Genomic DNA, 27729 nt, shown 5'->3' on the forward strand with positions numbered 1-27729 from the left:
ACTTGAGGAACAGAATATCTGAAAGTCAGCAAAGCCCTAGAAACCACAAATTCTTGAGCATAATATTCAGACAAAACTGATCAAATTTGCAGAGTAGGTGGACAGGGGAATCAGAATGATTGTTTCGTATCACAGAGACGAAGCAAGCAACCATCTGACTCTTTCACTGTTAGACTTACCGATCTCCTGCCATGTTAGACACAGAGTTAGATGATCTGGGACTCATCGAAGCTTGAGTTACATGATTCTTTAGAAAAATAAATGTGACGATAATACATGCAGGGCTTTTGTGTTTGCTTTAAGAAACTGAGCATGCACTATTATATACAGGTCTCGATATCCATGAATGGGAAAGGTACCTTGCACTCATCTACTATGACTGAGTTGTGTGCGGCATAGACACACTGGTTTGAGTTGCTCTCCCTATGGTTCTTCAAGTCATCATAAATGGACTGAGTCTTGGTCATTTCGATATCTTCATGCACTCGGTGCTGAGAGTCAATGGTGTCCAGCTCAGACTTGGAGAGGTGATAGACAATCCCAGCCCCAAAAGAGTCACCCACAACATTGACAGACGTTCTCATTCTGTCCCTGGAGACAAAGAACAGAACACGCTTAGTGAGGAAGCAGTATGATGTGAGGTTGAGAGGTCAAGGTCTGGACTGGAGAGCCCTGGGGTTGAGTTCTAGCTCTATCTTTCACTCTGGACTTGTGACTGGCCTGGACCAAGTGACTTCACTTTCATGAGCGTTGATTTCCTTGTTTGTCAACTGGAGATAACAATCGTACTTCTCTCATAAGCTTGTATGAAAATTAAACGAAATGATGTACATAAATTGCTAGCAAAATGTCTAATGAAATGGTAAGCCTGATAAACAATGGACTCTCTAGAGTCCATGAGAAAAGAAAGGAGGCAGGAAGGAGAAAGAATTAGAGGGAAACAATGTCCAGTAGTCATGTAGTCATGAGAGGTGGACCATAAAGAAGGCAGAGTGCTGAAGAATTGATGCTTTTGAACTGTGGTGCTGGGGATGACTCTTGAGAGTTCCTTGGATGCAAGGAGATCAAACCAGTCAACCCTAAAGAAAATCAACCCTGAATACTCATTGGAAGGATTGATGCTGAAGCTCCAATACTTGGTTACTTGATGCAAGGAGCTGACTCATTGGAAAAAACCCTGATGCTAGGAAAGATTGAAGGCAGAAGGAGAAGAGGGCGACAGAGAATGAGATGGTTGGATGGCATCACCGACTCAATGGACACGAGTTTGAGGAGGCTCCAGAAGTTGGTGATGGACAGGGAAGCCTGGCATGCTGCAGTTCACGGGGTCTCAAAGAGTCGGACATGACTGAGCAACTGAACCAAACTGAACTGAAAGGCGTGCAGCACCAGTAATCAAGTTTGAATCCTCTTTCTTTCATTTTGCTTCACATTCTGTGTACACGCTAAGTTGCTTCAGTCATATCTGACTCTTTGCAACCCCATGGAATGTAGCCCACCACACTCCTCTGTCCATGGGATTATTCTGGCATGAATACTGGAGTAGGTTGCCATGCCCTTCTCTAGAGGATATTCCAGATCCAGGAATTGAATCCATGTCTCCTGCACTGCAGGCAGATTCTTTACCATCTAAGCCATTCATATATGATGGGAAATTCAATGGACATGAACTTGGGCAAACTCTGGGAGATGGTGAAGGACAGGGAGGCCTGGCATGCTGCAGGCCACGGGTTCACAAAGATTTGGAATGACTTGGTGACTGAACAGCAACAACAACGTCCAGACCTCAGAATTAGTACCCAGACAGCAGCCATTTCTAGTTATGTCCAGCAAGTCCTCTTGATTTAAACTGTTCGAAGAGTCCAGATTACCTCTACTTATTTATTAATTCTTTGTGAAAGAGTAACCACCTATGAATTCCCTCATAATAGAATTTTATCTTTTTTGTAAGGATCTCTGCCCAACACACACATACACACAGACACAGCTGTTGGGTAAGACACCCAGTCACAATTTCCTCCCTGACTAATATGTGTAGTGACGATGTGCCCTGAAAAAAAACCAAAATACTTTCTCTTGCTCTTTCTGTTAATCTGAAAAAAATAAAATCTTCCAGAGGGCCTCTTGAACCAGGAAGGACTGAGAAAAATCCTTCCTCAAATCTGTTTCTCAAGTTCTGACTTGGAAAAAATAGGATGGCTCATAACACTCCCTCTCAAAATGTCAGCATCGGGAAAACTAATTAAGTTCTTAAGAGTAGGTTGTAATCTCTCACCCATAAGTTAAGAACAGTGTGAGAAGTCCTTTTGACCAGATTTGTGAGATACTCAAAGTTCTAAAAAAGAAGGATGCTGGAAAATCACAAAGAAAAGAAAAAGGAGTTTAAGTAAAAATGCTACCGAGACATCTTAGCCCAGCACTTTAGCATTCGATTCAAAATTTAAAAAAAGAAATAAAATGAGGATACCAGAAGTGGTTTAAGGCAAAGTGGAAACCTTAATTGGTTCTTGGAACAAAAGCTTAAAATAAATTCTACCTGCTCTGATGAAATCTATTTCTCATGTAAAGTGAAAGTCACTCAACCATGTCTGACTCTTTGCAACCCCATGGACTGTATGTAGCCTGCCAGGTGCCTCTGTCCATGGAATTCTCCAGGCCAGAATACTGGAGTGGGTAGCTATTCCCTTCTCCAGGGGATCTCCCCAACCCAGGGATCAAACCCATATCTCTTACATTGCAGGAGGATTCTTTATCATCTGAGCCACCAGGGAAGCCCAAGAATACTGGAGTGGGTAATCTATCCCTTCTCCAGGGGATCCTCCCAACCCAGGAATCGAACCCTGGTCTCCTACATTGCAAGTGGATTCTTTACCAGCTCTGTTACCAGGGAAGCCCGGTCATTATGAAGTTGCAGTAGAAGGAGTCTGGCTTGGTTCTCTTGCAAGGAGCTTGGGAGCCAGCCGTCCTTCTGGTTTCGAGCAGGAAGATACTGTCCATGAAAAAAATACAGATCACAGCCCGCTTCAACTCTCAGGGACATCTCTATATCTGAGAAGGTTCTTGCTCTCCCTTCTGTTTAGAGAATCTACCTCAGAGTGATAGTCTTAATATGAATGAAGACTGGGTCTTGAGGTCATCTATAAGACTCAGGCACTTGACATGGAGATCACTAAGAAGCCCCAATATAAGGAGATGAGAAGGAATTATGTAGTAAGAAAAAGCCTTGGACTTCCCAGGTGACACAGTGGATAAGAATTCGCCTGCCAATGCAAGGGACAAGGGTTAGATCCCTGGTCTGGGAAGATCCAACATGAACCCAAGAAACTAAGCCCATGAGCCACAGCCACTGAGTCCCAGGGTCTAGAGTCCATGAGCCACAACCACTGAAGGCTGCATGCCTAGAGCCTGTGCTCTGCAACAAGAGAAGCCATGGGATGAGAAATCCATGCAATGAAGTGAATAGTAACCCCCACCTCCTGCAACTAGAGAAAGCCTGCATTCAACAACGAAGACCCAGAGCAACCAAAAAGAAAGAAAGAAAGGAAAAGCTTGGATTCTGGAGGCAAGCTAACTTGGATTCAAATGCCAGCTTTTCCCTTTACTTGTTGGACAACCCTGATCATACATGTTTGTGAGCCTTGGTTGTCTCATCTATAAAATGGAAATAATAATAAAAAAATGTTCCTTACAGAAGGGTTGTTGTGAAGATTAAATAAAATAACATAATTCTTAGAATAGTTCCAGACATTTAATGAGAACTCACAAAATTAATTATTGCATGTTGTATACTTTTACTTCTAATAGAATTATGGTGAGGATTAAATAAGGTAATATCTATAAGGTATATTCCTGTTCACATAAATGTGAGCTACCATCATTACTGGGCTTCCCTGGCGGCTCAGATGGTAAAGAATCTGCCTGCAATGCAGGAGACCTGGGTTTCATCCCTGGTTTGGGAAGATCTCCTAGAGAAGGGAGTGGCTACCCACTCTATTATACTTGCCTGGAAAATTCCATAGACAGAGGAGACTGGAGGGCTACTGTCCAGGGGGTTGCAGAGTCAGACACAACTGAGTGACTAACACTTTCACTTTCATACTATTACTGTTAATCTTATTAAGTCAATTGCTATACTCTTTTGGCACCTCCTAGGTAGACCATCCAAACATGCCTGCTTAAGTTACTGTCTCCCTTTGAAACATCAACCCTATTTATAGGCCAGTTCCTAAGGCGGCACTCCCAACTAACCAGCTGAGTTATTTATTCCTCAGAGAGTTGTAGTCTACTTTGTCGTTTTTCAACTATACTTCCCATCCCTCTTGGCCTATGCTCTGCACTCCTGGTTAACTGTTAATTCTGAAGAGAACTAAAGCCTCCAAGAAGAATGCTCTGAATACCCACTCATCTCATGGCCCAGAAGAATCTGTCTTATTGGCAAATAGAGGGACCAAAGTAATGGTGGTGGTGATGATCACAGTTGTTGTTTAGTTGCTAAGTTGTGTCCAACTAGTTGCCATCCCATGCGACCGGGAAAGCCTGATGATGATGCTGAAATGTGGTGATTCCTCACATTTATATGAATAGGAATACACTTTATAGATATTGCCTTATTTAATCCTCACCATAACTCTATAAGAAGGACTATTATCCAAATTTAAGAGATGGAAACACTGAGGTTGAAAGAGATTATGTGGCTTTTCAAAGTCACACCCCCTTGTAGAGTCACAGAACCAAATCTGGACACAGGCAGTGTGACTCTAGAATCTACTGTCCACCATATGACACAAAGTACTCAGGAGCCAGACAGCCCTGATTGGAAAAATGGCTAAGTTTGAAAATGGTTGCTGCTAAGTCACTTCAGTCGTGTCCGACTCTGTGCGACCCCATAGACGGCAGCCCACCAGGATCCCCGGTCAGTGGAAACAAGATAAGAATGTGGACTCTAATACTTGCTGAGCTCTTTGTTATTGGGTTGGCCAAAAAGTTCATTGGGTTTTTCCATACTATCTTATAGAAAGATCTGAATTACTTTTTGACCAACCCAATAGTTTATTGATTCATTCAACAAATACATAATGAGCATTTTAGTGTGTGCACTATGCCAAGTGTCCAAAGAGTAAAGAACAAGAAAAGATCCTTCCTATGCTCTCTTTTCTGTGAAAACTCACACTCTCTTTACTTGTCTGTATCCTCCACTAGAATAAGATAAATATTCTAATAGGAATAAGTACTGGATGTTCTTGGGTTTTGTAGGCAGGGCACTTTATTTACACTGGGGTCTCATCAATGGCTGGAATCGAAGTGTCTTGAGTCAGGCACTAAGGGTGGATCTGAGATGATGAGCTAGAGAGAAGAGAGAACTAATACGTGTGAACTCTAAGAGGTAGGTACTCTCAGGAGCACTCAGGATGGCTAATGAGTACAGTGGGAATGGAAGGAAAGGACTGACCAAATCACATATGGCCTTACCAGTCAAGTGCAAGGCTTAGGACTTTACCCCAAGTGTGACGGGAAGGGAAGCATCACACTTGTTTCACTATAAAGAATGGCAAGACTGAAAGAGCAGAATCTGCTTATTAAAGATAGATACAGAGAAGATGTAGATCTTCTCTGTGGTAGATACAGAGAAAGATGAACCTGAGAGACAGTTAGATAGCATCACTAACTCAGTGGACATGAATCTGAGCAAACTCTGAGACAGTGAAGGACAGGGAAGCCTGGTGTGTTGCAGTCCATGGGGTCGCAAAGAGTTGGACATGACTTAGCGACTTAACAACAAGAAGCAGGAGACAGAATTACAGGACTTGAGGACTGATTGATTACAGAAAAGAAACAAACAAAAAGAGTCGAGAATTCCTCTCAAGTTTCTGGTTTGGGCAACCAAAGGACAAGGCTACCATATGTAGGGGGCATGACTGGTTGGGAGGAAAAAGATTCTGGTGCCAGAGTAAATGTGAGGAGTGTGACCCAGCCAATGGGAAATGTCCCGCAAATGACTGGGAACATGGAGCAAAGGTCAGGACAGATATCTGAGCTGCAGGTAGTGAATGAAGAGTCAACCCCTAAGGAGGCCATGGGTGAGTGCCAAGGCAGGTTCAGTTCATCCTTGGAGAGACAGTAAAGTGAATCAAGCAGATAATCTAGTCCTGAGGAAGACAAATAATCTAGTCCCTGAGGAAGACAAAATAGTTAAGGAATGGGCAAAGGAATAAGAGCCTGCAAAGGTGGCAGGAATTTAGAAGAGGGTAGGGGAAGCACCCATGACTGCCTGGAGGTCGGGTAAGATGAGGAAAAGAAGTGCCTCTTGGCTTCAGCAATGAAGAGGCCATGATCAACCTGGCAAGGGTAGCTTCAAGCCCCAGGCAGAGCCGGAAGCCAGCTCTCCACTGGAGGAAGTTTACACGAGAGGCAAGGAAGAGGGGAACACTGTGCACAAGCACCTTATTCAAGATGCCTGACTGCGAAGCTGAGGAGACAGAACGGTAGAGGCAGGCAGAAGAGAGAAGTCTGGGTTTGCTTTTGAGGCCACCAGGGGAATATCTGACCGACTCTGGGGAAGTCCGACTCCAGCCAAGAGCGGGATACGGGGGTTTATGGCTCACGTGTGGAAAATTTCTCCACAGACAAATGCTTTCATTTTCTCTCCCAACAGCCCCAGTTGTTCATGAAACCCCGCTGATCTCAGGAGGTTTTTAGGCTGCTTCGTACAAAGAATTTTAGAGTGATTCCTATTATTCTCTGGTCTGGATATGGCATGTCCAGACTATGAGAAGGGGAAAGACGTGAGCTTTTAATTGAATGAATTCACAAAATGATATAGCTATTCTTTGGAGTTCCGGGAATCAAAACCAAAATGGGGACTTGATGACGCTCTTTCATGCTGAGGCACTGGGTCGGGTTTCTTGCAAGAAAAAAAATTGCCAAGGTGCTCTCTCTTTCTCCTTCTCTCAGTCTAAATTGTCTGGCAGGAAGATGGTGGGATTGTCTGAAAGTCTTATTCACAGAAGAATAGTCTGGCAGGAAGATGGTGGGATTGTCTGAAAGTCTTATTCACAGAAGAACAGATCCAGGGTCACTCACAATTCAACTTGTGCCTTGTACTGGAGTGAACCCTATGAAACTGCCGTTTTTATAAGTCTAGAAAGGCCAACCACCCACTCCAGTGTTCTTGGGCTTCCCTTGTGGCTCAGCTGGTAAAGAATCCGCCTGCAATGCAGGAGACCTGGTTCAATCCCTGGGTTGGGAAGATCCCCTAGAGAAGGGAAAGTCTACCTACTCCAGTATTCTGGCCTGGAGAATTCCATGGACTGTAAAGTCCATGGGGTCACAAAGAGTCAGACTGAGCGACTTTCACTTTCTTTCAGAAAGGCCAACTATTGGCCATTTCATATGAGCCAGCCTAATACTCATAGAAACAAACCATTGTGTCTGCCTCTCAGGATGTGGGTGCACAATGTGGCAGACGGGTCACCTGAGGCCCCAGACCTTGCAAAGGCTGGCACCATTCTGGGCATCGGAGGGCTCAGACCACATGCGATTAGGGAAGGCAGGAAGGAACCACAGGACACTGAATTTTGGATTTGAGCCTGGATTGCAATCCTGGCTCCAGCAGAGAAGGTTGTTTGGTTTTTCTGCTCAGTTTTCTCATTTGTAAAATATGGAAAGCAGTATCCACTTCCAAGCGTGTTGAAAAGATAACAACGGCTAACCCACCGAAGTGCTCAACCTCTGAGAAGTCTTGGACCAAACTGCCTATAAAAGCCTTCACAGAGCACCTGACCGAAGTTCAGTGCTCAGCCCTAACTGCATCACCACCCTAACTGCATCATTGGTCCAAGCACAAAGGGGAGCAAATCACTTCCTCTCTTATTCCTTCATAACGTCTTAGACGTTCCTCCTCTGTACCTACCTCTGTTGGGATTTTCTGACCACATCTGTCCCCATGACCAGACTACAAGCCCTTTCAGAGTGGATACCATGTTGTATTTGTTTATGACACGGGCAGGAGGGGAGGAGGGCTGGAAAGGAGGTAAGCGGGTATGTGAAGGAGGCAGGGTGGGGATGGATCATTGTTTAAGAAGGGGAAGCAGATTAACCCTAGAAAGAGAACTGCCTTCTGTTCACCAAACCTCCGGCTGGCTATTGCAGTGGTAAAAAGTTTGGACACTGGGTGAGATCTAGAAGAAGGAAGAGGGAGACACAGCCCAGATTCCCTTGCAGAGCAAAATGAGAGCAGTGTCTTGAGAACTGAGGAAAGACACAGAGGTGGAGAGTGAGGAGGACCAGCCAGGTAGGCAGAGACTGGAACTAAACAGGTGCAGGAAGAGATTCCCAGGGGTGGAGTACACCAAAGGATGTTTCAAAAAGAAAATAGATGCCTATTATTAAGTTTTTACTTTCCATAAATTATTATTCTGATACAAGAGAAACACGAGATAATAGGGGAAGAAAAAAAATTCCCTTCTTCCCTTCTAGACTCTTTGGCTGGTCTAATAATTAAATCTACATAAGAGATTAATGGGAAAATGTAATTTTGTATATGCCTGAGCCTTAATAAAATAGGAGACTCAAAGGCAGTCAGGTAATTGAGGTTTACATGCCATCCTGAGGGAAGGAAGGGGACAAGGGTCTGGGGCTTGAAAGGACAGGAAGACAGCTCACAGGAAGAGCAAATATTTGGTAAACAAATGTTTGCCCGGCCATGCAGATAAGCCTCTCCAGTGAAAAAAGTTCTCTCTGGTAATAGAGTTCTTCCTGGTATAGGCTTCCTTCTAAATCCTTTCAGTCAGTTAAGGAGGAGGAAAAAAGCTTGTCCTTAGTCTGATGGGTCCTGACCACTTTCGGCTTAAAATAAGCCACATGCTAACCAGCATTTTGGGGAGTCTCATATTCTGCTCCTTTTCAAGATGCAGCTGCAAGGAAAAGGAGATTTTTCTTTCTCATTTTATAGCTCTTCTGAGCTTGGCCCCTCCTCTAATCTTTCCATGAGTGTATATATATATATATATATATATATATATATTTCTTTTGTAATGCATTAAAATGTGACCCACCTCCACCCCACTCCCTCGATGGGGAATTACACTGTGTTGAGTCAGGAACACTTTGGCAGGGGAGAGAAGGACTTAATCAAAAAGGGTAAGGCTGGCATGCTAAAGGATGACAAAAAAATGAAAGATGAGGTAAGATGCAGAAAAGAGAAGTCAGTGGAAGTAGGAAATTGAAGCAAAAGGCTTAAACATAAACCTGTAGACTCTTCAGAGGTATGTATGCATAGGAATTGGTTTTCTTTTCCACCAGACACAGAGCAGGGGTTACCTCAGCTAAGTGTGTGTAAATATGCATGTGTGCATGTCTTAAATGAGCTAATGAAAATGTAGATGGGCAAGCCTGGGACACCCAAGGAACAGCCAGATGGTCTGGGTTTAAATCCCACGTCAGCCCTTTAAGACCTACTAAATTGGGATATATTTCTTTGCTCTAAGCCTCAGTTTTCTTAAGTGTAAAACAGGGATAGTATTACTACTGCCTCATAATTTGCTGCAAGTTTTTAAACAAGTCCATGTGACACATAGAGAACAATGTCTGACACTGAATGTTAGTTATCAGAGTCCGGTGTCCTCTTGATCTCCTTTCATTGAATGGATGTCCCCAATGTCAGCTGGAGCTCAGAAAAGAGTAGAGATGCTCACATACCACAGTCAGGAACTCCTGCTCCCCCTTCTCTACCTCTGCTCTGCTCCATTGCTTCTGGAGCTGAGGTCCCTGGATTGATCATCAGCATCCTCTGGGAATTTGTTAGACAAGCCACTTCTTGGGCCCCTCCCCAGATCTTCTGACTCTCCAGTAGGTTGAGTGCCTACTCACGTTTGAGAACCAAAGCTCTCTTCCCTCTGGGAGGCTAATGGGGGAACTTCAGGGCGCCCCCTGCAGGGTGGAGGCCCCCCTTAGGCTTCCTTATAAGGAAAGAACTCAACTATATCTCCAATGAGCAAACACGTCCCCAGAAACAATCTCATAAGCAGTCCTATGTGATAACCGGGCTGTAGGTCCACCTGGCTTTCCTTTTCCCACCTGTGGTCTGACTCAGTTATTTATCACCTTTCCCTGGTACTGGCTTCCTGGGTGGCGCTGGTGGTAAAGAACCCACATGCAATGTAGGAGACACACTGAGATGTGGGTTCAATCCCTGGGTCGGTCCCTGGCTGGTCTGAGGGCATTGGTGTTTACAATTAATTGATCATAGCCAGGTACAGATTTCTCTGGAGGAGGAAATGGCAACCCATTCCAGTATTTTTGCCTGGAAAATCACATGGACTGAGGAGCCTGGCAGGCTACAGTCCATGGGGTTGCAAAGAGTTGGACACGACTGAGTGACTAAGCAGGCAAGTCTGGTACTGATCCCCCAGTTTTCCTTCCATCCTGACGCCTTCACAGAGAGGAGGGATGTCAGCAAGGATTCATAAACATCTGCCAAGGACTCCTGACGCAAAGGGCTTCTTGGACCCTGGGGGAGGTTCTGATTTTACCAGCCCCTCCCATCCAGTGTTCTAGGACTCGGACACTTGCAGGGCCCAGAATCTTGGTTTTCACCATGACATTTACAGAGCAGCTAAGCCTGCTCATTGAAAATCATCCAGGGCTTGGCAGACAGTAATGTGGCTGGCTGACCTCCAGCAGTTGGCAAATGGCATGGCACATTAAATGTCACTGTGGGCTTTGTTTGGTTCTAAATTGAAAAATTGCTAGAGTTATGAAAGCTTACAAACCTCACAAACCTGGGGAGGAAAAGAAATGTCCTGCTTTTCTTTGTCTCCTGCACAGACTACATCACCAGGGAAAAACCAGAGCCCCCTGCACCCCTCTCTCAACTCATCCCCCTGCCCCACTCACACACTGAAGGGCATCCGACAGCCATGGAGCCCATGACCAAGAGTGTGTTTCCAGAACTCCTCTTGCTGGTGAGAAAGAATGTGGAACCGTTACTAATTCAAAGCAGATCTGACCTAGCTACAGACCCCTGCACACTTTCCCAGGATCCTCTACCCTCCCTTTCTCTTTGCTTCTGAAAAGGAATGTTCATGCTCATTTGTATATAAACATCCATCACCAGCAGAATCCTAGTCTGGGTCTTAAAACTGGAAGGGCATTCAAGGGCACAGGGGTCTAGACTGTGCTTTCAAGCTGGTAGGTTTACTGCTCCCATTGTCCGCATGACACAGTTGAATCCAGAAAGTAAGTACCTAGCCCACGGTCCTACCAGGAGTAAGTGCAGAGTTCAGACCCAGGCCTCTGGCTTTCTCCCCTTGATCACAGAGCCTCTTTCCCTCTGAGATCAGACCCCAGAACTAGAAGCGTGTTCTTCAATCACTCTACCCTTTCCAGCTGCAGCCTGCAATGACGTTTTCTCATATGCAATCTCATCAATAGAGTTAATCCAACCGGATCATCATGTTTTTGCTGTTGTTCAGCCAACTCCCTCCCGCTAGCACGTTTCACCTCCAGAATGAGGACACCTTGCTCTGGGGGCAGGTGTGAGCCTGGGAGCGCCCATTCGCTGACATTTAGGTCAGGAGAAGGCAGGGTCGTGCATGTTTCACGAGCTGACTCTCCTCCAAGAGGCTTGGAAGAAGATGACTGCCAGGAAGCCCAGCCCACAGTGGCCGATCCAAGGAGGCCGGAGGACTTGAAGCCTAAGAGTGGCTGAGACCTTCATTGTACCCTGCTTGTCCCCACTCAACCTCCTTGTTCTGTTTTGTTTTAATCCTCAGAGAGGGGGAAAAAAAACAAGTCAGACAAAAAATTCTCTGGTTAGAATGTAGCACGAGGGGTGCCCCGAATCAGCCTGTTTTTCCCAACCTCTCTGATTCTGGACCCCTTTGCGCCCGTGTGGGGTGGGGTGAAGGGCCCTGACCAGGCCGCACAAGCCACCCTGTGCCTTCGGACCTTTGGTCTCCTCATCTGTGAAACACACCACTGTGCTCTTTATGGATTAGCTGAAAACCAATGTAAAGAGCATGGTGTAAAGACCAGCTCCTTTTCTTCATTCCTGATAAATCAAGCGCATTTTTCCACTTAAATGAATTTGCATTATAATGGGGGGCAGCTTCAGGCCTTGGCAACAAGTCCAAGAAGAGAGTAGGCAATGTGTCTGGAGCAGGCAACGGACCCTAACAACATAAGTTCAAAGGTCACAGAGGCAGAGGAGGCTAAAGTCACAAGGGAAGCAGCTGGGACTTCAATAGTTTCTTGTGTCATTCTTCATGTGTGGAAAGGCCCCTGGTTGTCACAAAGCAGCCCTGCGTGTCACTTTAGCGTGCAATTATTGAGCTCCTGCTCTGTGCTCTGTCCCCAACAGTTGCCACAACGTCTTTATTTCCACTTTGTCCTCCTCCTAACCAAAACCAACCCCACCTTAGTCTCTCTTATCCTATTTTCTCCAAATCCTTCCACCAACCCCCACCAACCAATCTCAGCTGCCCCCATACCTGCCTTGTTTGGATGGACATCATGAGAAAGCCTGCCCCTTGGGGCCAGCACAGGGCACAGAGAACTACCCCCATTGAAAGAGACGGGCAGGGACAGATAAGATTCATCTCCTGAAAGGCATTTCCAGGGTATTTCTCTGGTGACAGAAGAACCAGTCAGGAAGATCTGTGCCCCTCCTGAGTTGAACAGATTCTGTCTACTTCTCATTTCTAACTAAACCTCAAGAACAGGCAAGTTTTCTGGAAAGACCAGGCTTCCTTCTAACCTTCCACGATGTCCTTCTTCCCTTCGGCCACTTGCATGTTTCTCTCTTCGGAAGGGTGCTTGTAGAGAAGTGGAACTTCTTTAGCATAGAGGAACTCAAGTCCATAAAATGTGGCTTCTGGCTCTTAAAATCTATGTCAATAAATGTCAGAAAAATCGCTACTGGCAGGTAGGGCAATTTTACAAAATTAAGTGTGAACACTTTGGATCTCTGCACTTGTCGTTCCGAGGCTCTGACTCTGAAGCCAAGGGCTGGCCCTTGTCATGCAGTGCCAGGACTGGACTGGAAGTATCAGTATACATCCCATAGAACATCAGAGCCCCAGTAAGGCCTTGGCAAGAATATGCCAGCCTCCTGCTGGGGGCCATCTGGATAGACTGACCCACCTTTGGGAACAGATAGTGAGTCTCACACCAGGATAATGTCCTTCACTGGAAAGCAAGCTGGGCTCATGTACACTGTCAAGTTCAAGCATCTCTGCATGGGCTCAAGGCTGTCTACCTTACGTCACCTTTCACCACGCCCTACCTTACACCTCGCGCTCCAACAGTAGCGAACCACTCAGAGGCCTCCACTTTATCTGTCGCCTCTGTGCCTTTGTGCAGGCTTGCCTTGACCAGAATGTCCTACACCCCACCCCGTGCGTACCTGGGTGATGTCTACCTACCTGTTAGGGTCCAGCTTAGGTATCACCACCTTTAGAAACTTGAATGTGGCCATGATTATGAATGCGGTGGCCTCCAAACCCAAGCCGGCCGAGGGTCGAATCTCTATTCATTCTCCCTAAACCTCAGTTTTCTTATTTATAAAATAGAAGCGAAAACATCAACTCTTTAGCGTTGTTAAAGAAAGCTGTGAAGGACTCAGGGTAGCTGACCCATAGTATTCAGTATCCATTTCCCTTGTTTCCTCATTTCTCCACTCTTCCTTTCCATCCTAGTGTGGGCTGGGTGTCTATCTCTACTATTCTATGTGTGTGCAATTTAGAAATATACATTATTGAAGTATAATTTACATACAATAGAATGTACCCATTTAAGTGTATGTTTTGATGAGTTTCCATTTATGTGAACACCTGTGCATACCTGTGTCTATGGAACATTTCTATCACTCCTAAAGCCTTCTTTGTGCCCTTACTGGTTAATCCTCATGCCTTGATTTCTGGGCCCAGGCAAGCATGATCTCTTTTTACTGCTAGAGATCATATTATCTTTTCCAGAGCATCACATAAATGGAATCATACAGTATATATTCTTTTGTGCTTTGTACACTCAGTATAATCAGTTCATTCAGTTTTGAGATCCCCAGCATGCTTCAACAGTAACTTGTCCCTTGTAGCTCTGCTTTTAACTTTGGCTTTTAATTAATTTGCTTCCTCCACTAGACTCTGAATCTCTCAAACATTCTTTTTCTTCTCTGGTTCCCAAAGAGGCACTCAGTAAATGTTAGGGGGAAGAAAGGGGAGAGGAAATGAGAGAGTTGTCATGGGGACTGGCGAAGATCTTGGCGCAACCTTGCATCTTGTCCACCCCTGGGCGGCAGTATTCACATTCCCAGCAGAACCACACACAGACACTTACAGCAGCCAGTCCACAGCCACCAGCAGGCTGATGTCCTCGGTCGGCAGGCCTACAGCCGTCAGAATAAGGAGCATGGTGACCAGCCCAGCACTGGGAATACTGGCTGCACCAACGCTGGCCAGTGTGGCCGTGAGGCTGTGAGAACAAAAAAGGTCAGGTCAAAGGAAGAGAAAGTAGCCTTGCCAAAACCATCACTGGCAGGCAATTTTAAGCTCTAATTTTCCCAGCAGTCATAAAATCCCTTTTTCCTCCCAAGGAATAGAGGAATCTGGAGTACCACGACCCAGGAAATAGGGTCTATTTGAGTTTTGCTCATCTGATGGAAGCTTACAAATTCATGGATCAGAGTCTTGCCCCCATCATGACATGCAATTCACCAAATATATTACAGGGCTCAAATAAGGTAAGCATGGCTCTAAACGCAGGCAAGGAAATACTAAAGAAGAAAAACAAATCACCCTTAATCCTTCCACAGGAACACCACTGCATTCATTTCTGCTTACGTCTTTATGTCTCTGTGAGAAACAGAGACTTCTAGACTAAGTGGCAAGAGAGTCTGAGGAGGTCATTGCCAACATTAACATGAGAACTCAGAATAGCAAATATCCAGACTCAGTTGAGTGGACATCGGGGAAACAAACTGACAGAATTCCAAATGACATTAAGCTTTAGATGCCTGGACATTTCACCATGGGCTGGGAAGTACATTATTCAGAAAGAGGGTGCCAAGAAACGATAATAAAACAATGGGAGCCCTTCCTCCCGAAACATCTCATTCCTTGCTTTCCAAGGAACGCCAAGGGCATACCCAGTGCCATTTTGAAGTTGTCTCTGGAAACGAGTTTAATCTAGGGTTCAAGCACCCCGCCTAGACACCAGAGGGCCTCTGTGGTCCAGGAAAGGACAGTGACTTTTTCTCCCTCTATTCCGGATGCTATTTATAAAAGCTGTCATTTATGAATGGACAGCTTATAAAAATATGGATTCCCAATTTGCTTTTCTGACTGCTGAAAAGAAAAAGGGGGCTGCTTTCTCTGTGGTTATATAAAGTTGGTTTTTTTTGTTTGTTTTTTGTTTGTTTTTTTACAGTTTTTATAGAGTTTTTAGAGTAGGTCTTCTGGCTTCAAACAAAGAATCAGACTCCCAAGCTGGGTTGCCAATTGGTGTGTCCATGTACAAAACCCTGGTATTACAGTAAAAAGGAACTTGAATTTACCTAATCTGACACATGAGGAAAGAAAGTTCCCAGGAGGTTTTGTGATTTGCACTGGTTTTTCCATACTGCCATCCTTCCCCCACTTAGGCTTATCACAAAACAGATACTCCCCCTAGGTGGGATTAGAACCCATCTTTGCTTCTACCCTGCCCCAGCAATACAGAGCTGATGTAAGGGTTTAAAGAGCTCCATTTTGGGGGGTGGGGGGCATCCACTTAGGTCATAGAAGATAGTAATTAGTAGTGGTTATCAGAGAAGGTTCTCAAGTTGAACGACCCAGCTTCAAATCCCAATTCTGCCACTTGTTAAGCACGTGACTTTGGGCAACTTACTTAACCTCTCTGTGCCTTGATTCCCCTATCTGTAAAACAAGATATAACAATGGGGTCGCACTCATGGAGTATGCAGGAGCTCAGAAATTAAGCACTTAGAAGAGGCTGGCACACTGCAAATTCCCCTCCCCCTAATACATGTGAATTCTTATTCTTATTGGGAAATTCGGGCAGGATGAGGCCGCTTTGCGATGAAAACTTCCCTAAAGTCCCGAGAGCTGGCAGGTGGGAATTCTCAGCCATTTCCCCAAGATGGAGAGAACACACCAGGGAAGGGGAACTTCCCAAGTTCCAGCGGTCTCGGCTGAGGCTGTTTTTTTGCAACCTCAATTGCTTCTGTTCTGTGAGTCACTCTTGCACATCCCTGGGTGCTGTGCCCACATTGTTACCCCTTGGTTGTGTGAGACAAACTTCTGTAAAGAAATCTTCCTGGAAGTTGGTTCTCTTTCTGTTCCTCCATCTCAGTCACTCCCTGACCCGAACATAGGCGGGGTGTCTATGGAATTCTAAGCCCTGCAATAGCCCCTAGGTGGAGATCTTCCCTCTCTTTATCCCTTCCAGATTTTCACATCATTCTGCTCCTCTGGCTCACTTCTCTGGCTGGTTTTTGGATGTTGTACAAGATACCACACACACATTAATTGCAGCAGAACCTCACAGTAACCCTGTAAGGTACATCTGGCTGTACCATCAATTGGACGGGTGGAGAAACTTAGGGTCACTCAGCTTGAACATGGTCTGCTGGGATTTGAGTACTCGTCTGCTCGATTCCAATGCCATGCTGCCTTTTTATGTCTCTTGATCCCTCCTCACATTGAACTCTGCTACTGCTACTGCTAAGTCACTTCAGTCGTGTCCGACTCTGTGCGACCCCATAGACGGCAGCCTACCAAGCTCCCCCACCCCTGGGATTCTCCAAGCAAGAACACTGGAGTGGGTTGCCATTTCCTTCTCCAATGCATGAAAGTGAAAAGTGAAAGTGAAGTCGCTCAGTCGTGTCCGACTCCTAGCGACCCCATGGACTGCAGCCTACCAGGCTCCTCCACCCATGGGATTTTCCAGGCAGGAGTACTGGAGTGGGGTGCCATTGCCTTCTCCGCACATTGAACTCTAAGACTTAACAAATTTGCTGAGAATTCCTGGCCTCTGTTTTGCTACATGCAGGGAACTGAGAAGACGAGAAATGTACTTGGAAGCACAGCAATGAAGCTAGACTTGGCTATTTTCCTCTGACTAAATTGGAACTACATACACTACATATACTATGTAGCAGCCAGGAAACTATCTAACTACATATACTACATATACATATACTACATATGGAGTATATGAACTACATATACTCCTTGGTGGGGGGTGTCTCCCAGAGATAGCCCTTGTGATGTCTACAAACAGCAGAGTTGATTGAACTTGCCAGGGGCACCACTATTAAATATATTTGGCCAACTTTATCCTTTGTCCTGTGAAAATTCTCAGTACTATCATTATTAAAATAAAGGGTAGATTTAAATAATTCAAGCACTATCTCAGTCACCTGGTCCGATCTGCAAGTTCTCATCTAATGATGTGGGCTTGATGGGAAGCATGGTTGCTTCATCAATGGGAGACTTCAGAGACATTAAAAAGCCCCATTTGTCTTTGAATTTTAAAGTAAGGGAGGTTGGTTTGTCTTTGAATTTTAAAGTAAGGGAGGTTGGTTTGTCTTTGAATTTAAAAGGAAGGGAGGTTGGCAGTCCTATACACAATCTGTTAGGACATGACTTAGAAGGCTTGATAATTTGACGTAAAGCATGTTTTCCACTGAGTAACATCACGTTACTCACTATATCACTGTCACATTTTTCTGTCATATGCTAGGAGTACTGTATTTGATTAATAAGCATCAATAATAGTAATAATACTAGTAGCTAAGATTTATTGACAGGTAACTACATATCAGGCATGGTGCTCTAAACCACCCTAGAATACGTGATTATTGTCCTATTGTTTGAAATTGAGGCTCCTTTAGAGTACTGCTATAGATTGAGGTGCATCCTCCCCAAATTCATTTGTTGAAGCCCTAATCTCCAATGTGATGGTACTTGGAGATGGAGCCTCGGTCATGAAGGTAGAGTTCTCATGGTGGGATTAGTGCCCTTGTAAGAAGAGACATAAGAGAACTTGCTGTCTCTCTCCAGGTACCAAGGTAAGGCCATGTGAGTGAACATCTAGAAGGCTGTTACTTGCAAATCTGGAAGAGGACATTCTTCAGGGGCTGAACCCACTGGCACCTTAATCTTGGACTTCCCATCCTCCAGAACTGTAAGAAATAAACACCTTCTGTTTGAGCCAAATAGTCTGTGGTATTTTGTTACACAGCCTGAGCTGACTGAAAAAGTACATACCTCCTAGGATGGTTGTTAGGATTAGATAAATTAATACATACAAGTAGGTGTGATCTTTAAGTCTGCAGAGAAGCGATATGTCTTTAATGACATATTGGAAAAGTATTCTTTCTGAATTTTTAAAAATGATAATTACATAGATAAAATGACTTTAGCAAAAACAAAAAAATTATTATTTATTTGTAATAAAATGTTATGTGCTACATTGAGGAATCTCTTCCTCCAAGTACTTTATCAGTTATGCTGTCATTCCCTGGAATGCTGAAGGGAGCATATTTTAAGAAAAACTGGATCCAGAGTCAGTTGATGCTGGTCCCAGTAACAGCCCTTCTGGCTCATTACTGACAGTATTACAGCTTTGGACTGAAGCCTGTGCTTCTTCATCTATTAAATAAACATAGAAGCAACTGCCATGGAACATCACGCGATGGTTAAAAATCAATTAATATCAAATTTCTGAAGCAATTTCACATAGGTAATACAAACAGAAGACATTAGTGTGAGCCTGCTTCATTCCTCTTCCAATCTTCCCTTTGAGCTTGCCAATAATTCCTCTTCTCGTTTATGTCTTTCACCATCCTTCTACCCGGATAACTGAAACTGAAGTGGCCTCTGTGAAACGGAATTAGTGTGGAAGGGACAAAAAGGTAAAGGGTTGTTTCAGTGCTTCACCCCACGCACTTCACTCACCTTACGGTCACAATCTGGCCTCCGTCTAGGACGACGCCATTCATCTGGGCTATAAAGATGGCGGCCACCGCTTCATAAAGGGCCGTACCATCCATGTTAATGGTTGCTCCGACTGGCAGGACAAATCTAGTCACACGCTTATCAATCCCCAGATTTTCTTCCAAGCAGCGGAAGGTGACAGGCAAAGTTCCAGCACTAAGGAATAACAAGAGAGACGAGAGTTATGTCCACTTTAGAGAAGCAGGACGAAGCATGATCTGAAATGCCACCACAAAGCTTTTGTTCTTTGTTCCAATCAAACAATGTGACTTGAAAAAAGCAGCATCTAGAACTAAATTAAAACCCACCGATTTGCCATATAGTGTATTGAATAGAGTTCTGTACTCCAGTAAAAAATGTTTTAAATCCAAATAGATTTTAATTCTAGCAATAAAGCAAAACAAAAAACAAAACAGAAACAAACAAAAAACCCCTTGATTTGGAGGCTCAAATTCTATCTTATTAAGATGCTAATTAGGCAGCAAAATATTTTTGTTGGTTCTAGTTTTTGAGATCTACTCAGGGCTTCAGTTCTCCTTTCCGTTTGGTCCCTGTTTCCATCTTGGATTAAATATTCAAAACCTGTGTGATTGCCCACATTAATGGGGCTGCAAAATAAAGGTAAGGAAAAGGATCAGCTACTAATAGTAAGACAGAATGAGGAATTTTTGAATGACCCATAATTTTATGCTAGAAACACTGTTTCCAACAAGATTAACTACAGGGGTTGTACCCAGCCCTTGGGAATTGCCCTGAGCTGGCTTGCTAATTTTGAGAAAGCTGGAGAAATATGGTAAGCACCATTCAGCAAGAATCCAAGTTTCTAGAAATTCCCTGGGGATCCTCACAGACATTCCAACTCCCTGATAAATGGTCATTGCCAACTCTAGAGTCTCTCCTATGACTTAGGGCAGAAAAGCTCTGTAGCTAATCAAAGACCCAATGTGGAGTGACTTCACTCCCACTCCTCCCAGGCGTGGGATGCAAATTCATGACCATAGGAATCAATCTCAAAGGCCAGAACTCCTGACATGTTCAGTGTCTTCTAAAAGAGGAGACCTACAAGAGTAAGAGTTGCTGAAAGCCAGACTATTTATTTCCATGTGGATAGAGGTGATGGGAGGGCAAGTGGATTTGCTTCAAAGTTTAATGAATATGGAAAGCAACGCAGAACATTCCAACTGCCATGGGAATACCTTGTGAGCCATTCTCTTTTTTCTTATTCAAACTTGAGCAACTGACTTGACAGAAAGCCCTAGTGTGGACGGCACATTTGTCTCTCTTGTCTTTATAGCCTTAGTCATAGTTCCCTTCTACTTGTCAGAATTAGGGCTAGACAAAAACCTTTGCAAAGGTCTCGGTTTCTCAGAGCGGAAGAGGACCATCAGCTTCAGGCATGATAAATAAAACGCAGATTTCAGGACCAACTCAGAACCAAGGACCCTGAAGCTCCAAACTTAGGGTCTCCTAAATCTGCACCTTAACATCCCACAGACCCACAAGCCCTATTAACAACCTTAGAGAAGGCAGAGTCGTCTTACTGAACCATTCTTTGTGATTTCAGGTCAGGGGTCTGTCTCATGCCTCCTCTTTGGCTTTAGGTAGGGAAAAGTTATGGATGTTTGGAGACCTCTCATTAAAAAAACCCTAGGAACCCCAGGGAAAAGGTTGGGGTCTGGCCTCATTTACATGCGGGGGTGTCATTGTACCTGGCTTGCTGCCCCAGCTATTTCAAGAGAAGTTAGTGTCCTTTGGCTTCCCTGGTGGCTCAGATGGCAAAGAATCTGCCTGCAATGCAGGAGACCCAGGTTGGCTCCCTAGGTGGGGAAGATCCCCTGGAAAGGGAATGGCAACCCACTCCAGTATTCTTGCCTAGAGAATTTCATGGACAGAGAAGTCTGGTGGGTACAGTCCATGGGGTCACAAAGAGTCGAATACAAGGGAGCAACTAATATTTTCACTTTCACTTCAGTTCAGTCGCTCACTCGTGTCTGACTCTATGTGACCCCATGAATCGCAGCACGCCAGGCCTCCCTGTCCATCAGCAACTCCCGGGGTTCACTCAGACTCACGTCCATCAAGTCCGTGATGCCATCCAGCCAAATCATCCTCTGTCGTTCCCTTCTCCTCCTGCGCCCAATCCCTCCCAGCATCAGAGTCTTTTCCAACTTTCACTTAATGTCCTTTATTCCTCTCCCACACCCCCAGCCCCTTTCTAAGACCCTTTAACGTCACCAGGACACCACGATTGGTCTGAAATGGCAGCACAGCTGTGGTCTGAAATGGGCAGCTAGATTCTCACTGGTATGAATCTAAGGACACTGCTGGGACGACTGGAATATATCCACTATTATTGCTGCATTCATTTCCCCACACTGTCATCAAAGGGTCTTTAGACAATTCAACAGACTGAGGAACACAATTGGTGAGGCATGAAAATATTCTTAGTGCCACTAGGGAATATGCTTTGTGTCTTAAAAATCCATATGTACCCCATCAGTCCAAATTAGGATTTGAGAATTTTAAGTCTTTCTTGTATTGACAGGCTGACATTCTGACATTGTTTTTTGTTTTTTTTTTTTTTTTGGCTCCTGCCTCCATGGTCATATGACATTCTTCAAATGTTGCTGATTATAACCGTCTGGTACTCCAGATTTTTCTTTTTTTTATCCAGATTAGTTTTAACAGCAGGAACTGAAGTCAGGGGGATGCAGCGAGATGTGTCCCAGGCCACTCCCACCCCAATCCGGCTGCCCTGATACCAGCCCCTGTGCCTATTGAGAAAATGGGACTAACCCTCCCCTCTATGTCCCATTCAGGCCAAGGTCCGAGGAGGTAGAAAGTATATTTAACTGGCTGTCCCTGGGGCTTTTCCCTTGTGGTCATAATGGGAAAGAAACCTTGAGTTAATTCTCAGTACATGACTCCTGCCACAGTGACTTTAAAAAGAAAATAAAAGAAATTCTGCTGCTGCTGCTAAGTCGCTTCAGTTGTGTCCAACTCTGTGCGACCCCATAGACGGCAGCCCACCAGGCTCCTCCGTCCCTGAGATTCTCCAGGCAAGAACACTGGAGTGGGTTGCCATTTCCTTCTCCAATGCGTGAAAGTGAAAAGTGAAAGTGAAGTCGCTCAGTCGTGTCTGACTCTTAGCGACCCGATGGACTGCAGCCTACCAGGCTCCTCTGTCCATGGGATTTTCTACATCCAGGCAAAAGCCACATTTTAACCAAAGATTAAAACCATATTCTTTTTTCAAACAAAATACAAGGTAAAAGGGGAGAAATGAGTCTAATATTTGTGGTCTTGGTCAGATAACCCAAGAATTTGTCTTTGATTTAGATATAATTTTGGGTTTTCCCTATGATTTTAAGATTTACCTTTGTTGTATAAAGAAACTAGGATAATTGTCTAGTCATTCAAAAGAAAAGATAATATTTTGAGATAGTATAGATATCAAAACCACAATGGCACTGGAAGAAAATATAAAGTAATATTTTACAATCTTTAGTGGAAAAGATATCCCTAAGCAAAGTCAGAATTTTAAATACTAAAGGAAAATATTGATGACTTTGTGCTCAGTCGCTTCAGTCATGTCCAGCTCTTTGCAACACTATGGACTGTAGCCCGCCAGGCTTCTCTGTCAGTGGAATTTTCCAGGCAAGAATACTGGAGTGGGTTGCCATGCCCTTCTCCAGGGGATCTTTCTGAGCCAGGGATCAAGCCTGTGTTTCCTGTACTGCAGGGAGAATCTTTTTATCACTGAGCCACCGGGGAAGCTCCACAAATTAAAATCTGCTAGTGATACAAAGCACAGTAAAATTTTAAGACAAATATCAAGTGAAGAGGGGCATTATTTGCAACATATGATACATAAGTTGATATTTTTATACATGAAGAGAGCCGAAAATCAATCAGGAAAGAATACCCCAACAAGAAATTGAGCTCACAAACAATTCACAGGGCAGGGGAGGGGAGGGAAGGATGGTCAAAAAGAACACAAAAAGATGTTTTCCCTCCCCAGTAATCAGAGTAACACAAACTCAGTGAGATCACTTTTCACCAATAGGTTTGGAAAGTGTTAAAATGACTGCTTTTATGTCCCCAGTTAGTAGGGACATAAACTAACGTACTTTTCCAAATAGTAATCTGGTGATATGCTTCAAAACCATCAAGGTGCTTACCACCAGATTCAGAAACTCGAAATTTATCCTGAGATCATCAGACATCCTTGCAGAGATGTATTTACAAGGATGCGTGTCACAGCCCTATTCAATATACAAGGCTTAAACATACATTTGGGATGTGGTTGTAATATAGTACATACAGTGTATTATTATGAAGTTGAAAAATAGTAGTAATATAAATATAGTTATAGTAAGAGCTATATCATAACTCTTATGTTGACCAGTGAAAATTTTGTTGTTTTTGGTTTAGTCACTAAGTTGTGGTCCTACTCTTTTGCAATCCCATGAACTGTAGCCCGCTGGGCTTCCGTCCATGGGATTTCCCGGGCAAGAATACTGGAGTGGGTTGCTATTTCCTTCTGCAAGGGATCTTCTCGACCTGCTTTAGCAATGTACAATATCTGCACATAATAAGAAATGGAAATGTGCATAACTGTAAAGATTAACTAAAATGTTACTACTTAGGTATCAGTGGTGATGCCTGTTTTTTCTCCAAACTTTTATTCACTGTCTGAACTTGTCATAATGAGAAAACATCATGCTCGTAACCAGAAAACAAAAATAAAACTAAACCTGATTGTTTTTATTTTTGAAAAAAGTTAACTTTTTCACTAAAAAGACAGGATGTTTATGGATAGAACTCTTTAGCCATAAGAAATTTATAGGACCAAGAAGGAAAAAGGAAATTTTGGAGTGCTTACCTTCATCTTGGGAAACCAAATGTAGAATCTAGATCTCCCAGATTGTATATATTTTCACTTTTTCTGAAACCTTACATTCTACTAGTCCAAACTTCTCATTGATTTGCACGATGGAAATATAATTTGGCTTCCTAGGTATCAGCACTAGGAGCCTATTATGTAACTTAAGAAAAACCTGATGGCCTGCTCAGTAGTTCAGAAGCAGCATTTTCTCTGTGTCACAGAGTAGCTGCCTTCCTGGCAGAGCATGGTCATGGGCTCTGTAACAAGGACCTGCCAACCTGTGACTCCAGAGATAACACTGAGCTGTGGGTTGCGGAGTTTGTTTGTCTCCCTGCCACCTACTTTATGGCCTCAATCTTTGTTTCTCGAACCAAGGATACATGTGCAGAAATAAAAGCAAATATTGCAGGCTGAGAAAATAAAACTCTCTTAGTCTTGGAAATTCTACATTGTTTGGTGTTTCTTATGTACTTGTTTTTGTTATTTGTTGGTTTGTTTTTGCTAAATTCAGTCCAAAGTGGTATCCAAGAAAGAAGAGTTTTTGCTTTTTTTGTCTGCATATCTCTGGAGCCCTCGCTGCCTTCTGAGGCACTGGAACTAGGTAACGAAGAAGGAACCAACTCTTAGCCAATATCAAGTCAAATCAATACCAACTGGACTTTCCTCAAAATCAATGGGACTGAATAGTCCATTACAGGTTCAAAGACTTGTTTGATTTCCGGTTTGTTTGAAAAATCTCACCTAATCTACCATTCACCCTGCAAAACCTTTTTCTCTTATTCTTGAAAAATTACTCAATAGAGTGATATGCTGTAATAGCATTTTTCAAATCACAGGTGAGAGAATTCCTTAAATAAAATAGCATCCTGTTACACCCTTTTGGAAAATATTTAAAGCTGAACTAATGCTATATGTGCTTCCCTGGTGGCTCAGATCATAAAGAATCTGCATGCAATGTGGGAGACCCTGGTTCAATCCCTCTGTTGGGAAGATCTCTTAAAGAAGGGAATGGCTACCCACTCCAATATTCTTGCCTGGAGAATACCAAGGATAGAGGAGACTGGCAGGCTACAGTCCATGAAGTCACAAAGAATCGGACATGACTCAGCTACTAACACTTTTCCTTAATGCTATATGTGGCAAATTATGCCTAAAGATGAACAGTATGCATTCACCTGGGAAATGTTATATGAGATCATAGTTCCAGGACAGCAGCATACCAGCAAAAAGTTCAGCAGAAAAATCAAAAGTTCCTAAAAGGATCCAAGAATCTACAGTGTTCTACTTTTTCAAAAATATTTTAATAATATGTGAAAAGTGTTCTCATTGAATATTGTGATGGGAAGATTTTGAAAAAGGAGTGGCAAGTTAAAGGAGCGAGCAGAGAGAAATGGTGATTTCTTGTGTTCTCTACCTGGAAGCGGTACCCAGGGCAGTGATCCAAGCTTGGAAAATGCCAGCAAAAAAGGAGAAAGGGTTTTTCCTGGTCACTAGAAAGTAAATCAAGGGGAGAAAGATCCCCCCATGGATGATGAGGCCGACAATCACCGTGATCATGTACATCCCCAGTTGCCTAGCAACCACTTCTAAGTCCTTGATTGCAATGATCTTCCCACAGATTAGGCAGGCAATACCCAGGGGAGAGTACCTGAAAAATAGAAAAGAAAAAGCATGAAAGAGCTGGTGATGGGATTTAGAATTTAAAATTTGGGCCCTCCTAGGTACCATACCCTGAGGAAAACCCTCCACATTTCTGTACAAAGAGTGTTTACAAAAGAGGACCAGGAGATTCAATACATACTATATTTTGCTTCTGACTAGCCACATCATCTGAAATCTTTCCTATGGACCCAGTGGCTCCTGTTCTGATGAAAAATCCCAAGATAAACTTTGTTGCTCAGGTAATTTTTTAGGGCTAGAGGAGACAAGTTTTACCACCTCTTAAGTAAGCACCACGCTTAAAGTTAAGAGACACCCAGGTTACATCTTTACTAATCTTGTTTGACTTCTCTATTCCATATCTCCTTTCTTGAAAACTGAGAATAAATCTAGAGCTTCCAAGAAAAATTATCCGAGTTTCATCAATTTATGAACACTGGTGTTTGTAAATTGTGCTTTGTTTTTGGCTTGGAAGGAATCTAGAGAAAGAGAGAGAGAGCTGCCCAAACAAGAAAATCATATGAGCCAACGAACATGTTTAGAGAAATGTGATTTTATCACTTCCAAGTTTGAAAGTATTTCTTTCCATACTTACTCCAACAAGAATGCTGGCTGCCACTCATCATATTTCAAGCATTATGGGGAGAGATCCACACATTTAATTCTTACCACAACCCTAAAACCAAGATCTCATTATGGCTGTTTGGCAAATGAGGAAATTGAGGTTTGGAAAACTTACATGACTGGCCCAAGATCATGAAACCAGGAAAGAGGAGGAGGAGAATAATCTCAGATCTGTGAAACTCTACCACTGGGGGTTTTCACCTCTACCCACCAAACCACTTCCTTGAAGGAGCAGTTGCAGCTTTTTGTACAGAAGCAAACAATTTGTCACCTATCAATCTATCCTAAGATAAACTTATTTTCTATGTCTATATTATTATTATTTTATAGTATGCTTGGAAACAATCTACTATCGTCCTCATTCTTCATTCAGCCAACCATGTTTTTTCTCTCACCTTGGGTATACTTTTCACATTGCTGCTGCTGCTGCTAAGTCGCTTCAGTCGTGTCCGACTCTGTGCGACCCCAGAGACGGCAGCCCACCAGGCTCCCCTGTCCTTGGGATTCTCCAGGCAAGAACACTGGAGTGGGTTGCCATTTCCTTCTCCAATGCATGAAAGTGAAAGTGAAGTCACTCAGTCGTGTCTGACTCTTAGCGACCCCATGGACTGCAGCCCACCAGGCTCCTCCACCCATGGGATTTTCCAGGCAAGAGTACTGGAGTGGGTGCCATTGCCTTCTCCATCATATGTTTGGCAACACCCCTTTTTCACTGCTTAACCTGCTGGTGTTGGAGCATGAAATTGCTCAGCCTGTGACACTTCTGACTGAAATGAATATGTCTGTGGGAACACTGCTACCTTATTAAGAATTATGAATATATTTGAAAGAAAGACTGTGGGGCAAATGAAGTCAGGCTCCCAGCTGGGGGAGGGGAGTCAGAAAAAAGAGAAGGACAGCGAGCAGATTTGGTGGGTTTTTTTCTATCAGTTGTGTCTGGAGCAAGCAAGCACTTCCTGGATTAAAGCAAAGCCATGAGGAGTGGATGAGAGTCATATGCACAATTACACGAGGTGTGGAGCTTGTCCAGCCATTTACCAGCTCTATGACCTTCGTTGATGACTTATTTCCATTTTACAGATGTGCAAGTCAAGGCTTAGAGAGGCTAACTACAACCTCATGGGATTGTTGTGAGAATTAGGTTTTTTTTTTTTTAATGTGGATTTTTTAAGTCTTTACTGAATGTGTCACAATACTGCTTCTGTTTTATGCCTTGGCTTTTTGGCCACAAGGTATGTGGGATCTCAGCTCCCCAAGGAAGGAAGGAAGGTGAAGTCGCTCAGTTGTGTCTGACTCTTTGCGACCCCATGGACGGTAGTCTACCAGGCTCCTCCGTCCATGGGATTTTCCAGGCAAGAATACTGGAATGGGTAGCCTTTCCCTTTTCCAGGAGATCTTCCCGACCCAGGGATTGAACCCAGGTCTCCCACGTTGTAGGCAGACGTTTTACCATCTGAGCCACCAGGGAAGGGAATCAAACCTGCACCTCTGGCACTGGAAGGCAAAATCCTAATTACTGGTCCACCAGGGAAGTCCATGATCACATTTTTGAACTTTCATATA

The 27729-nt window shown here is 43.8% G+C and overlaps 1 protein-coding gene across 16 annotated transcripts in view; it reads right to left on the minus strand.

Moving 5' to 3' along the window:
- The window catches only part of SLC1A2 (solute carrier family 1 member 2), a 168038-nt gene that overhangs the window by 13214 nt on the left and 127095 nt on the right, over window positions 1-27729 (minus strand). For 8 of the 16 annotated variants that reach the window (XM_086338654.1, XM_086338656.1, XM_086338652.1 and 5 more), the window contains 4 exons: window positions 25298-25531; window positions 18957-19151; window positions 14335-14469; window positions 360-591 (listed from right to left, as the gene is read on the minus strand). In XM_086338654.1, coding sequence (XP_086194780.1) covers window positions 360-591; window positions 14335-14469; window positions 18957-19151; window positions 25298-25531 — 796 coding nt within the window. Of the gene's footprint in view, window positions 1-179; window positions 592-2872; window positions 2990-14334; window positions 14470-18956; window positions 19152-25297; window positions 25532-27729 lie in introns of all 16 variants that reach the window. The other 8 variants (XR_015141641.1, XR_015141643.1, XR_015141640.1 and 5 more) reach the window with 4 other exon arrangements.

The sequence above is a fragment of the Bos grunniens genome, chromosome 15 (genome assembly GCF_055505025.1).
Source record: "Bos grunniens cultivar Pamir isolate PY7600 chromosome 15, Bosgru_T2T1.0, whole genome shotgun sequence".
In the NCBI taxonomy this organism is placed as follows: Eukaryota; Metazoa; Chordata; class Mammalia; order Artiodactyla; family Bovidae; genus Bos; species Bos grunniens.